The sequence below is a fragment of the Sciurus carolinensis genome, chromosome 1 (genome assembly GCF_902686445.1).
Source record: "Sciurus carolinensis chromosome 1, mSciCar1.2, whole genome shotgun sequence".
In the NCBI taxonomy this organism is placed as follows: Eukaryota; Metazoa; Chordata; class Mammalia; order Rodentia; family Sciuridae; genus Sciurus; species Sciurus carolinensis.
The window spans coordinates 68,530,068-68,545,063 of record NC_062213.1 but is presented as its reverse complement, the minus strand read 5'-3'; the positions used below and the strand labels follow the sequence as shown (position 1 = coordinate 68,545,063).

General features: G+C 40.6%; 1 protein-coding gene across 4 annotated transcripts in view; it reads left to right on the top strand.

The window, feature by feature from the left end:
- Window positions 1-827: 827 nt before the first annotated feature.
- The window catches only part of Trim55 (tripartite motif containing 55), a 52,695-nt gene continuing 38,526 nt past the window's right edge, over window positions 828-14,996 (top strand). For 2 of the 4 annotated variants that reach the window (XM_047528251.1, XM_047528243.1), the window contains exons 1-4: window positions 829-1,162; window positions 1,671-1,843; window positions 8,612-8,777; window positions 10,658-10,753. In XM_047528251.1, the coding sequence (XP_047384207.1) occupies window positions 995-1,162; window positions 1,671-1,843; window positions 8,612-8,777; window positions 10,658-10,753 (603 nt within the window). In that variant the 5' untranslated portion in view covers window positions 829-994. Of the gene's footprint in view, window positions 1,163-1,670; window positions 1,844-8,611; window positions 8,778-10,657; window positions 10,754-14,996 lie in introns of all 4 variants that reach the window. The other 2 variants (XM_047528233.1, XM_047528223.1) reach the window with 2 other exon arrangements.

Sequence of the window (14,996 nt, the reverse complement as noted above, 5' to 3'; positions counted from 1 at the left end):
ATTTTTTTTTTTTTCAATTTTGTAGACATCTTTATGGTGAAAGGATTTGAATTAAGCTTTTTTTCTTTCTTTTTTTTTTTTTTTTTTTTTTTTTCTTTTTGGTACTTGGGATTGAACCCAGGGGTACTTAACCACTGGTGCTTAACCCCAGTCCTTTTAAAATATTTTATTAGAGACAGAGTCTCACTGAGTTGCTTAGGGCTTCACTAAATTGCTGAGACTGGCTTTGAATTCAGGATCCTTATACCTCAGCCTCCCAAGCTGCTGGGATTACAGGCATACACCACTGTACCTGGCCCAAATTCAGCTTTTAAATTGGAATTTTTCGCCCAATCATGACCCTGGCAAAGGTGAAAGATTTAATATTAATCAAGTCTTTTTAGATGTATACCTTCATGAAGCCAGGATAATAATGTTCAAGATGTGTTTTGTTTATTCCTAAGCAGGTACTGTCAGGCTACTTTCCTTGACTCAGTTCTGGATCTCTCAAGACAGAAATGGTGTTCATTGTACAGTTAGACTCTTGGGTCACATTCTGCCCTTCCTGGAGAAGCCTGTCACCAAGTTATTCCTGAGTGCTCAGGGAGGCATGTCTCAGGGGCCAGGCATGCACATTTGCATTTGTTGTTGACAACTGTCAGCTTCTACCTCCTTCCCCTGGCCACCCCTGTCTAAATGGGGTTTGTAATCCTTCTACCCACCCACTCTCTTCACTCCCAGGGACAAGAATGTTGACTCCTGCTCTCTGTCACCTGTCAGAATCCATCCTCCTGTCACTGGCTTATATGGACAAGTCAGCCCATGGTCACGTGACACTGGACTGCTAAAAACAGCTCTGGATCCACTTTGAACCAGAGCCTGAAACAATGTCCTCCACCAAGAGAAACATAAAGGACACTTGATCATACAGTCCTTGGAATTATTTCCAGGAAACACTTGCTGAAGCCATTCGGAACAGCCTTTCCCTGGCAGAGCGCTCTGGGACGGCCAGGAGATGAGTGCATCTCTGAATTACAAGTCTTTTTCCAAAGAGCAACAGACCATGGATAACTTGGAGAAGCAACTTATCTGTCCCATCTGCCTGGAGATGTTCACAAAGCCTGTGGTCATTCTCCCCTGTCAGCACAACCTGTGCCGAAAGTGTGCCAGCGACATTTTCCAGGTAGGCTTGTTTGGGATTTGGGGGTGCGAAAGATTCCCTCCTCTCCAAATCAAGTGCTTCATATTGATGTTGATTCCTTTAGAAAACTTTAATGGGACAGCATTTATTTCCAATTTATTTGAATAATTTCTTTTGTGCTTGGCTGTCAACTTCTTCCTTACTCCCAAATCTAGTTGTGTTTTAATTCTAAGAATCACATTTGTTTTTAACAAAATCATTGAATGTGTTTCAAAGTCAAAAGACACGGAAATTGGTATTTCTGGCTGAAATTTTGATGATGAAACCTTGGGTGGAAAAATCCTCATGCTGACTGATACGTTGCAGATGCCTGTGGATGAGGACTGGCTCTGTGTTTCAGGACCACTTGCAGCAAGGCCCTGAGAGATTATTTTATGGCAAGCTTCAAGTCGAAGTCCATGTTGTTTGTAGTCACAGAGAGTTAAAATAAGTCTCAGGAAAGCTCCCTGTGACATGACTCAATTCCTCTTTTCTTGCTTGGCAAGAACAGGCCTCTAACCCGTACTTGCCCACAAGAGGAGGTACCACAGTGGCATCAGGGGGCCGATTCCGCTGCCCCTCCTGTAGACACGAAGTGGTTCTGGACAGACACGGGGTATATGGACTTCAGAGGAACCTGCTGGTGGAAAACATCATCGATATCTACAAGCAGGAGTCCACCAGGTAACACTTTTCCATGTGCCAAATCCTTTCGATGCTTGTTTGTATTTGTTTTAATGGGTTGCCACACTGAATGATTGTCTACCAATCACAGACTGATTGTTTTATAGTAAAGGGTTTTTCCAAGTCAGTCCTTCCTAATGGGACTGAGAGTCGCTGGTGGGAATAGAGAAGGGAACTGGTGTTCATGCTTTTGTATCATGTAAGAATGAAGTGACTCATTAACACTAATCCATCCCAGATGGTGATGCTGAAAGAGGCATAATGCTGCCCTCCCTAAAAGCCTTGTAGTACATACATTTTAGACATTTTTTGCACATTACAGATCCTTTGTATTTCCAGATCCTACATAGCGAAAAATTCCAGTGCAAATATAAAGTTAACCGAAATGGCATCTTCCAAAATAGCCCAGTTTCTAGTTCAGACAATCTTGCCTTAAAATTGTCTAGCTAATAATAAGAAAAACAAAATCCTCTGACATTGTCACCATATTGAATCTGTAAGAAGTTCAAAGCCAGGTATCAATCCTGACCTTTACAGACTTACAGTTTAGAGATACGGGAGGAAAAAAAAATGAAGTCCAGGCTGCATATTATATTTGCTGTATACTTTTAGCATTTACTGTTGATGGATTATTATACATTCATTCATTTAAAAATTTTTAAAGGCTTCTTATTTATGGAACCACATTGGCTATACAGTTCATTTCCTAGAGACAACACCGCAAGAGTATATTCCTAGAAGGCATGGAGTGAGGAGCCTTTTACTATTGTGCACAGGTCAGTCCAGTCCACAAAGCTTGGTTGCAATATGGAGACCATCTAGAAATGGCTTCATTGAGATTCTTATTTGGGGTCATGAATTTATGGAACATCTGTTAGGTTTTAAAAGCCTTGTGCTCAATGGAGGAAGGAAGGACTGTATAGAGGGAAAAGAGGGGTGGGTGGGGTGGGGGGAAAGGGGGAAAAAATGGCGGAATGAATCAAACAACATTGCCCTGTGTAAATTTATGATTACACGAATGGTATGCTTTTACTCCATGTACAGAGAATCAAAATATATCCCATTTGTTTACAATAAAAAAAAAGAAAAAAAGAAAAGCCTTGTGCTCTTAGAAGGAAAACTGTTCTATAAATCTAACAAATAATTATTGTAATTATTATGGCTATTAGTTTCTGCTTGAGAGTCAAAACTTAATTAGTACTGGGACATAGATGAGATTGGGAAAGAAGAATGGCTGATGACTTATTACAGATTACAGCCACCTGTTTCCCTTGCTTCCAAAATCTCCTGACAAGAAAGAAAGTACTACTGTTATCACTTCAGATATCTGATCTCACTGCATTTCGTTACTTTAAAGTACAAGTACACAAATTGTCTTTAAAAAAAATTAACCAATTAATAACCAACTAATTATTAAAAGGAATTTTATGACAGCTGTTTCAGTACCTAGTACACTACCTTACACCACACCTTACACCTGGCTCCACAGTGCCAGCTCTCTAAGTTTACACTAATAATTACATTAATATTTTTACATTAATTAAATAAATTTTCTCACTACTTGCCACAGTGGGAACTTGAAACATGAAAAAAAAATTAACAATACTTGTTATGAAATCCAAAGGAAAGGAGATGTTAAAACTTAAGGCATTAGTAAAAACCACAAAAAAAATGCTTACTTTAACCATCAAGCTGGGTTGGGGAGCTACCAAAAATAGTGTCCAGGAGCTGGGAAGCAAATTGCATGAATGGAATGAACCAAATTTCCAAAAAATAAGCTCACAACCAAGAACAAGTTTACTTTTGTAATTATCAAATTCTTCCTATGTTGTTTCTTAAGTTCGAGACTTGCCTTTAGGGCATTTTTAACATGGTAGCCAAACCACAAGTGGCCCAGAGGGCTTAGCCACAGATCTGGGCATGGAGTCAGTTGTTCTCTGGAGGTTGGAAGTCTTAACAGACCAGAACTCTGAGCCTCAGGGTACATTAGACCACCCTGGAATAACCTTTGATAAGAAGAGTGAGATGGGCCCAGTTCTGGTTATTGGGAACATCAAAGGACAGGGGAGGAGGTATGAACAATGGACCATGGGTACTGGGCAACTCTGCTCTTTGGCAGAAAAACTAGAGACTGTAATTCTCCACAAGTCCTGGTCTCATCTAGAACAGGGAATGGTACTGAGCTAGCTACAGTTTGGGGGTTCGGCAAGAGAAGGGACTAATTTGGTTAATATTAATAATAAATAGTAATAAGCTTTAAAGTATAATAAGCAAAGTTACTATGTATTATGTGTTAAACACTGTTCAGGGTGCTTTATGTGTGAATCTTGTGCAATTCTTTAGTTCTTACACAATCCTGTGAGGGTTGATTATTACTATTATTATTATTATTATTATTCACCCTGTTAAAGGTCTTTATTGTTTTATTTAAAGCTTGCTAACTGATTTTTTATTTGTTCTAATTAGTTATACATGACAGTAGAATGCATTTTGATACATCATACATAAATGGAGTATAACTTCTCATTCTCTGGTTGTACATGACACAGAATTACACCGGTGTAATCATGTATGCACATAGGGTAATAATGTCTGATTTATTCCAGTGTGTTTCCCACCCCATACCCCCTCCCCTCCCTTCACTCCCCTCTGTCTAATCCAAAGTACCTCTATTTTTCCCTACCCACCTCCGTGAATTAGCATCTGCTTATCAGAGAAGACATTTGGTCTTTGGTTCTTTAGGATTGACTTGTTTCACTTAGCATGATATTCTCTAGCTCCTTCCATTTATTGGCAAATGCCATGATTTCATTCTTTTTTAAGGTTGAGTAATGTTCCATGTGTATATATACCACAATTTCTTTATCCATTCATCTGTTGAAGGGCACCTAGGTTGGTTCCGTAGTTTAGCTATTGTGAATTGAACTGCTATAAACATTGATGTGGCTGTGTCACTGTAGTATTCTGCTTTTAAGTCCTTTGGGTATAAACTGAGGAGTGGGATAACTGAATCAAATGGTGGTTCTTTAGTGTTTTGGTGAAACTAAATCACATAAAGTTCAACAACACTACAAGGCCTCTAACAAAAGGCACATTTCCCACCCTACTCTCTTCACCTTCACATCTTGATCCCCAAAGTCACTTTTAATTCTTTTAGTTGTTTTCTGCTTTTTGTTGCTAATGACATGTATATGCTATTATGTTTCTGTTGCTTGATTGTTCAATTTTAGATATTATCTGTTTTTCACTGCTGTGACTAAATGACCAACCAGAACAATTTTAGAGGTGGAAAAGTTTATTTGAGGGCTCATGGTTTCAGAGGTCTTAGTCCATAGAAGGCTGGCTGAATTCCTTGGGACTCCAGGTAAGGCAGAACATCGTGGCCAAAGAGTGTGGCAGAGGGAAGCAGCTTACATGGTGATTAGGAAGCAGACAGAGAGTCTCCATTCTCCAGATACAAAATATGTACCCCATAGCCACACCCCAAGCCCAGCCTTCTCCAGCCACATCCACCTACCTCCAGTTACCACTCAATTAATCTCATCAGGGATTAATTAATTGATTAGGTTAAGGCTATGACCCAATCGTTTCTCCTCCGAAACTTCTAACTTTGTCTCACACATGAGCTTTTGGGATACACAACATCTAAGCCATAACATTAACTTTTCCACTGTAGATGATTAGGACTAAGCCCTCATATGCCTGGGCTTTACCCTCTACTTTGCTCTTCCTTGGGTTAAGCTTCTTGCTTCTTGAATCCATGTCTTCCTCTGTTGATTTATTCTTTTGTTTTTGTGGCACACATCCTCAATCTATCTCATACAATATGCATAGTCCTCTCTTTTCAGCCTCATTTAAGTGCCTGTCTTCAGGATGTCTCGTAGAGGTTCAACTCAAGCTTCTGGCTGCAGTTCCAGAACCTTTTCAGAACTCCACAGCTCAAGTCAGCTGGCTTCTTGTAGCCTTCTTCCCTGCAGGCACTTAGCAGAGCTAAGATGTAACTCAAGTAGGTCACTGTTGCCAATTTCCAACACCTGCTAGACATCTCCCATTTGCCATCATCTTGCTTACTTTTTGTCCTTTATTGATTTATACCTTTTTATTTCCTTATCTCATTTAGTGGGATTTCCATGGGAAACATAAGTACATGCCTGTGTTCATCCTTCCATATTTAATTAGAAGACTCTTGGTTCAATTTCTAGATGTCAATAAAAATTGAGACCAAAATAGGTTGAGTAACTCACCTAAGACCACATGGTGAAGCTGAAGTAGGATTAAGCTTTAAGGTCAGAACATAGGTTCCTGTGGAATTGCCTCACCAAGACCAGATACCTACCTCTCAGTAAATGCTGGTGTGGTTCCCATAGCCTTGGAGATGGGCAAGAGCAGTTTACAAATTCATTGCACCTAGCCTGCCCTGCATGGCTGGGAGTCTCTGCCAACCTTTGGCACTGACTTCTGAACCGCGACTGTGAGCTTGACCACTCACCTCATAAAAATGTGTTTTCATCTTTATTCTACATGTCATATTTGTCCTAAATCTGTTATTTGTTGTAAGTTGTCCAGAGGTTTTCATTGTACACTCATTTTCAATTAGGTGATACCCCTGGTCCTGTGTTGCCACCTGAACAAGAAAAACCTAATAAGAAATATGGGAAGCAGTTCTCAGTGTATGTCACATCATGACAAAGAAGAAGTGAACCACAAACAAAAATAAACATATAGCCTGATAACTGTTTCCACATGTTCAGTATCTCCTATCCTACCTATATCTGTGCCTGTAACACTGTTTCTGGTGACAATAGAACAGCACCTGGAACACCAGCTGCCCTCAGAAAATGTCTAGGGGAGATGAGCACAGTAGCTTTGCTTGTGCCATTTTCTAGTAGATACGCTCCAGATTCTTGTTTAGCCCGCATTTACTACAAGATGGAGATACATGAGAGAGGTTTTAGTGGTAGAGGTGCCTTTGATCAGACAGAGACCAGTTTGTCAGTCCTCATCTGTAGATAACCCCCAGAGGGCTTGGTCATTTATTAACAGAGTACTCAGGATGTTGTCTTGTCTCTTCCTTTGTCACTCATATGTGCTAAGTCAGTGCCCATATTCCCCATGCCTTCTAGAGCTGGGTGGTGGTATGTAAAGCCAGGGTATACTGTCTACCATTCAGGCAAATTACCTTTTATTTTTTTATTCATTCAATAAATATTTAAGCAGCCCTCCCCTGTATGCAAGGTACTTTTATGGGCACTGGGGAATTCAGCAAAAAAGAAGACATACCATAGCCCCTCTCCTCAAAGAGTTCATGTTCTAGTGGAGGAAATATACCCAGGAGGAAAAGTAATCTTTCTAGTTATGGGGTTACATTTCTTGTTTCAGTTCCTAGCATATGGACAAGCCAGGAGGTCAAAGATTATACTTCCACAAGACCAGATTGAAATTCCTCTTGCAAACATCAGATTCCAAAAGCTTGAAGCTAGAAGTCCATGCAATTTCCTTACCAGACCTGGAGATTTCCTAATGTTTAGTTGCCCCAATCCAAATACTGAACTTTTGCCTAGTAACTTATAAAAGTATTTTAGCATGTTTTTCATCTTCCTCTGAGTTCTAGCACTGTAATTAAATACACCACACATCAGCATCAATTGTGTTCAAACATTTTCATTCATGACTCAATAGGAAGTATGCTTTTCGTCATAATATTGACCAATTACATACATGGATATGTATGTATATATAGCTTCACATAATATGTGTGTATATATGTACACACACACATTTTTATATATATATATATATATATATATATATATACCTGAAACAAAAATTTTACATATTGGTACTTATCTTTGCTACATATAATGCACAGTATTTGCTATGTTATTTTATTTTAACTTTAGCAATGCTAGTCACAACCTCCTAAATTGATTTCATGCCCCTTAAAACTGGTAGTTTTTAAGAAATGCATCTCAATAGCAACTGAGAAGAATGTAGTCCCAAAGCTGAAGTGCTTCTCAATATCTATGTGATTTGTACTATTAAGAATGCTCTCGGATTTAGAGTTGATTTTTTTCAAATACATATGAAAACTATTAACAGTCCTATTATTTAGATAGAATTCATCAAAACTCCTGGATTTTATATAAGGAGGCACCTCCACATCTCCCTCATATGTATTTCTACTTCTAACAGCACCCAGATTAATAATAAAAGAAAACTTTGGCTCTCCCTAGCCATCCTCAGTTTTATAGGTGGGAAAGGTGTCTGCTGGGTCCAGAGGCTAGGGGCTGGTATTGAGCTCTTCCGCTGACATAAACTTGATTGATATTTGGTTTATCAGCAACTTCCCCTTCTCACCCATAATAGAATGTGTCTCATAAGAAATTTGTGAGCTCATGGACACAAAACTGGAGCACATTCCTGATGGCTGGCAAGGGCCCAGTGTTCGACTTTCAGGAATTTCTCTAGACAGTTTTAAAGCTTGAATTGAAATCAACCATGTTGGAAACGCAGTATGAAAATTGGTAAACGCTACAAATCAGTGTCTCCAGGTCCCAAGTCTCACGCCAAGCAGGTTGTTAAGAGATTTGTCAGCACTCATCACTAAACCTACAGGGAAACTGAACTCCGAGTATTTGGGGTACATGAAAGAGACCTCAGGAGTCTCCTGGAATAGGGTTTCTGGGGGTTCAGGGACCCACTGGGTCACCTGTCTCTGCTGGGATCCTATAAAAGTTGATGAACATTTATCTGCCTACTTCCTCCCAGGCCAGAAAAGAAGTCTGACCAGCCCATGTGTGAAGAACATGAAGAGGAGCGCATCAACATCTACTGTCTGAACTGTGAAGTGCCCACCTGCTCCCTGTGCAAGGTGTTTGGTGCACACAAGGATTGCCAGGTGGCTCCCCTCACTCATGTGTTCCAGAGGCAGAAGGTAAAGGAGTTGCTCCAGCCCTTTCTCCTCAGTCTTTTTCAAATGTTGGTGTGGTCAGCTCCCTGCTGGGGAAGGAGTAAGCCCAAGTCATACAGGGCCACAGGACCCTGGAGGGCATGTGCAGAGGGCCCTGCAGGGAAGGTTGTGGGAGCAGTAGGTGCACACGTAGCCTCATGTCAGATTCCCTGCAGGGTGGTGGAGAAGGCCAGAGAGGACAAGGATGCTGAGGTTCAGAAACAGACGCAGAAGGACAGAATCCCAGTTTTTGTGCCTTTTGGAGGTTGCTGAAGACAAGAAGTGTTAAGGAGCCAGACCCAAGCTCAAACTGCTTACTGCTTATTTGAAGTTTAGATTACAAATAAGAAAAGGATGGCTTTTTTCCCTCTCCAGTCACAGAATACTTTTCTTCATTCACCAAGGAAAGTTTCCTTTTGCCCTCTGCAGGGCCCACTCCCTGTGGGAGAGAATTGTCATAGTGACATGCAGTTACTGAACAGCTTTAAAATTTCACCTCCTGCCAGGCTTCAGGTTGTCTAGGCCAGCTGCTAAAAGACATCCTGAGTGTGGCGCATCTCCCCGCCACACCCACGCAGGCCTCGGCCTCAGACCCCTCATTCAGACCAAATAGAGTCTCCATATCAGCTCGTCACCAACCTGCTGACCTAGTTTCATGCAGGAACTTGTCAGTACTTATCCCTGTAGTACAGATAAAAGTGGGGTTGGGGCACTATGACTTGCAGACACTCTTGGATTGAGAACTTGAGCAGTTCCACCTCTTGGTATCAATTAGAATCATCAATTCCTCATTGGTCAGTGTTTTATTGTAAAGATCAGGGCCGAAATAAAATTTGGAAGTCATACTCAGACAATACCAGTTACAATCAATAACTGCTAGCTGCTGAAGAAGGAGGATTTTGCAAATTTTGCATTTTTATTTTTCAAATTTACTTTTGACTTATTCCCCCTTCTCCTTTTCCCCTGTCCCTCACATCCTAACATTATTTCCTTCAAGCCCTGGTGACTCATGGGAAGGTCAGAGGAACAGAAGGTGGGACTCCATCCTGGCTCCTGTTTAGTTAAAACTGCCTCACTTTGACCTGGTAGGATTCTGCAGCTTTCAAATGTTTTACAACCACTGTTTTGATCCAGATCTCCCTACTTAAGTAAGAGAAAATTAGGGTTCAAATCGAGGACATGTTTTGCCCAACATTATAGAGAAATTAAGGACAGAGTTGTAGATTTCCTATGTTGCCATTCAGTGCTCCCTGCAACTCCATAGCCAGCTATGAGAAGAGGGTAAATCAAATCATTGTGAACAAAAGAATCTCTTCTTGGGTCAAAAGAATTTCAGCTTGGAAATTTCTCTCCAAGAATCATGTTACAGTTTATAATGACAATCTAGAGAATGTTTGTGCTTAGCATACTAGGCCTCAAATAATTATATGTCAAAAAATGAATGTTTGTTATGTACATTTCCCAAATAAAACTGATCTTGAGTTATACTAGGTAAGTAATTCATTTTAGGTCCCTGAAGTCACATATTAGACTCCATTCCACTTATAAACAATGATTAGAGTTCCTCAACTTGAATGTTACTCTTTATAGCTATAATTTCAATGTTCTTCATGTTTTCAGCAGAGTTACAGTCTCTAGTGAGAATGTGAGGAAAACTATGAATTCCCTTCCCACACAAATACATCCCTATCTGAAGGTGTGCTTGCAAGATCAGGAGGGTCACAGGTTTCCCAATTCTTACAGTTATTCCTTTGGAATTGGATGGACACTCAATTAGGAGCTCCATAAGAACAATACGACGACTAATCCACAATCTTTAGTGATCCGGTCACCAAGATCTTGAGTCCCTCTTTTCTCTTCATCAGTCAGAGCTCAGTGATGGCATTGCTGTTCTTGTGGGGAGCAATGATCGAGTCCAGGGAGTGATCAGTCAGCTGGAGGACACCTGTAAAACCATTGAGGTAAGCCAGGTGACTCTCAGGGAGTTGGCTTGCAACTCCTGGGAGAGCGGGGTTGTGGCTTCCTCAACGCCCCAGAAATTCCCATCCTGCCTTTAATTATTTCCTAACAGAATGACTTCCTTTCAGATATGTCTCTGAAATGTTCACTTTCTGTCATATAAATAGAATTTGCCACATGAATGGAAGAGGCAGATTTAACCACAATTATTCAGGTGGTTGTTGTATGTGTTGTTCTTCCTTGGTCAACTCCTTTGAAAGTTTAGCAAGGAGAAAAATGAATTTCCATTTAGTGAAATGAGTGTTACAGCTATTACTGCAAACTTTCTTGGAGTAAATCCTGACAATCTTAAGACATGCTAGTAAATACTTTGAAAATGATGAACAAGGTTGAGCAGCACAACTGTGCTCAAATTGCAGGCTTCACAGGGGCCAGCAGGAAAAGAAAGAACTGCCCTGCTGTGTTTAGAGAATGGTTCAGTAGCTAGGAGCTCAAGGAGGCAAAGTTCCTTACTCATTCACATCCATTTGCCCTCTGTCTGGTCCAATGCCTCGCATGTAATAAACATGAAAAACTTGGTGAATGATGGGCCTAATCACACTTGGGTTTGGCATGTAAATATATCTAGCAAATCTACTTTTTCCTGAAGATCAAATATAAACTCTGTATTTACTGAAATCAAAATACGAAAGCCTAATGTATTAGTCAGCTTTGCAACATTATAATGAATTATCCTACAGAAGTTAATTGCAAAATAAAGAGGTTTATTTTGGCTCATGGTTCTGGAGGTCCAAGTCCAAGACTGGGCAGTCCTATAGGATTGGGAGTCTGGGAACATCTCATCATGGTGTGATCAAGTGTAAGAGCAAGTATCCAGGAAGCAGAGAAAGAAGAGAGGAAAAGACCAAGGTCCCACTGTCCTAATGACCTAAGGACGTCCCATACCCCACTTCCTAAAGGTCCACAGTTCCTCTCATTAGTGCCACCGTGGGAACCTTTGGGAGACACTTATCTAAACCATAGCAAAGGAAGCAAGACCAAAAGAGGTTTAGCAATGTGGCAGTTATATTTCAGGAATTAATTCATGGACGAGTTAGAACCATGCTGTACTTGGGGTGGTACTCAGACACCTGGGTCAGACTCCTGGTTTCTGATTGTGTCATCTGGAGCAGTCTATTACTATCTCCCTGCTCTGAGCATAGAGATCCCCTGCTGACTCTGTTTGAACTCAGTGCAGAGGACCATGGTATTAAACTGCTCAGTCCTGGTCATTGTTCTCACTGCTGCTGGCAGGTCCTCTCTTGTTATCTATTCATTTCCTTTTATCCTCATTTCCCACTCCTATTTTCCTCCCCAGAGATAGGATTTGATGTTCTGTTTGGCTGTATTCTCATAAAATGGTACTGTTTTACATGTATGTCTGTTAATTTTATGAATGGTGTGTCGCAAAGAATTATGTTCGTAAGATCCATTCATATTACTACAAGCACATCCAGTCCCTTGGATTTCTCCTTTGTAAGAAGGGTATTATAACAGTACTCACTTTATAAAGTTGCTGAGAGGAATTAAATTAAGCAGAATGCTTAGCACAGTACCTGGTATGCAATGAGAGAGTGAAAACTAGTTATTATTATTTTATCATTAGAAAAGCCAGTTCTATTAAAAGCCAAGGGCCATTTCCTAGATGATGACTTCAAGGCATTAACTATAATTGTCTCATTTTAGGTCTACACATCATTAAATCTCCTTTCTTCTCCACACTCACATTCCTAAAAAGACCCGTGATAAATCTAGGATTTGTAAAAAAATGTTTTGTTCTTGGTGAAGAACTCAAAGAGATTCAGAAATGGACAATTTCCACTTTTTTCTTTGTACTTAGTTACAGTAAAAGTCAATTACAGTTTAATCACTAGCTATGTGGCCAGAACAGGCCACATTGAGTCTGGAGTGTTTAAGTAGGAGCCTGTTGCTTGTGGGTGAGTGAGATACTCTCTACACATCCCTGGACCATTTTCAGAGATGTCTGTGAGGTGGAACTGGTTTTCTGTCTGAGACAGAGAGATTGCAGAATACATACAGGAGAAAAACCCTATGGGTCACATTGGAGCCTTGAGTAAATGCAAACAACTGGACTCCATCTCCTTTAAGCCAGCGTCAAAGGGTGGCAAGAGATTTAACAACAGTATTTCTTCATGGTGACTAGTCAAAAGTGCAGTAGGAGGCAGCTGTTTCTAATTATTCTGAGAACAAGACAAGAAGGAACATGTTTGAAGTTAATTCCGCAGAGGAATTTAGGGCAGATATCAGGGAGAACTTCCCAGAAGCAAAGGTCAGGATCATTATCCCATTCTTATTGATAATGACATTCATGGAACCTGACACCCTTTTATTTTCACAGGTTTCTAGAGGAGGGTGTGCAATTACTCCCTGCAAGAATTTTTTGGTCATCCCTTTTTACCTGTTTATTTCTGGGACTTTGTCTTAAGGAAATAATGAAAAAGAATAGAAAGTATAATATACATATACATATAATATATATATATATCAGTCATAGGATTATATATACATAATATATACACATGTATATTATATATATATAAATAGCTTAAGGTTGTATACATTCCTATATAACAACACAGAATGTGTATATTTATATCTAACCTTCTGTACACCCATGGGAGGAAAAACACCAAGAAGGTAAAACACCAAAAAGGTTAGGACTTTTAAATAATAGAACTGGGGGTAATTTTCAATGCCTTCTTTACATATTCCTCTCTCACATTTTTATGAAGTAAGTTTGACATATTTTATAACCAGTAAAATAAAGAACAAATTAATGGATATGGTGTGGATAAGCATGGTTCTTTCAGATCAGTGTCGGTAGCTCATCTGAAGATGTAGGAATTGCCTCAGAGCACAGTGGGGTCTCTGACTTCATGGTTCCAGTTCTGTTTGAAGGGCTCCTGAGGACAGGGACGCCATCACAGGTAGCCACCTCATGCACCTGTGGTCTCCAGTAGAGTCAAACCCATATCCTTGAACAAAACCTCAGAGGCTCTGCTTCTCACCAGCCTGCAAAGCAGGACAATGTGGAGCAAACCAGGTCTTCCGGCTCTGAGTGAAATTTTTCCACCTTGTGCAGTAGGTGACTTCTGCAGCAGGGATCTGGGAACTGAGCTCCCTTGTCTGCCTGGGGTTGTTATTTCCCTTTGTGGCTTTGCTCACCACATGCCCGGAAACATTTTGTGAGAAGTCATTGGTGGTTCCTGGGGGTGGGGAGTTGTTGTTAAAGAATTCTCTTTTCTGATTGGTGGAGGACTCCTTAGGGATAGGAAATGGAGTAGCCCCTGGGGTGGGCACTGTCCTTCCATAATTACCTCGTCTCTCCACCGGGACACTGACACCTGCCCTCTGGTAGTGGTGCCTGTTTCTTGCACATGTCTAATTTTGTCCCTAATCATGTAATGTCTTGCCTGGGGAGGCACCTGGCCAGGAATCTGTCCTGGATCATTGCTGAGCTTAGGGTAAATCACATCTGGATTCCTTGTTACCCTTTAAAAATAATGCATGCTGTTGACTTGTATTTACATTGATGATGAGAACAAGTTTGAGGGTGGCTATAGTTTTCAAAGGGCAGCATGGGCTGTCTTGAAGAGGGAGAGGCATTTCCTTCTGCTGTGGGCTGTGGTGGAATGAAGGACCCTTGACACTTCTTAGCCATTCCAGATGAGGGGGCCCAGCCTAAGATGTTCCCTGAGCTCTGGATTGCAGGTTGATCAAGGTCTTCTGAACTCTTCTGGAGGAGCCCAGAATGCTCTGGAGCTTCATGTGCTTTTCCGAACTTGGAGATGTTCTGAGATGGGCTAGAACTGGGGAGGGGATTGCTCATAGGGGTGAAGTTCTCCTTGGGAGGAACTCTTTGCTTCCAGAAAAGCATGCTTCACTTTCATTCCTCATCCCTAGAAAACATAACCTCTCTCTTATCATCTTTAACAATGGCACTTATCCTATGTCACTGGATATCTCAAGGAGCAGACTATTAATAGTGGCACTCCCAATGGCAAACAGGCAAACCTTAGAAATATTATTGTTTTTTATGAATGCCTGTCTAGGGAAACTGTCACAAGTTGAATTATGAATCTATATTGTGTGCAACCATACAAACAAAAAGATGTACCCCATTTGTGTACAATGAATCAAAATGCAGTCTGTAAAAATAAAAATAAAAATAAAAAATAATCGCTA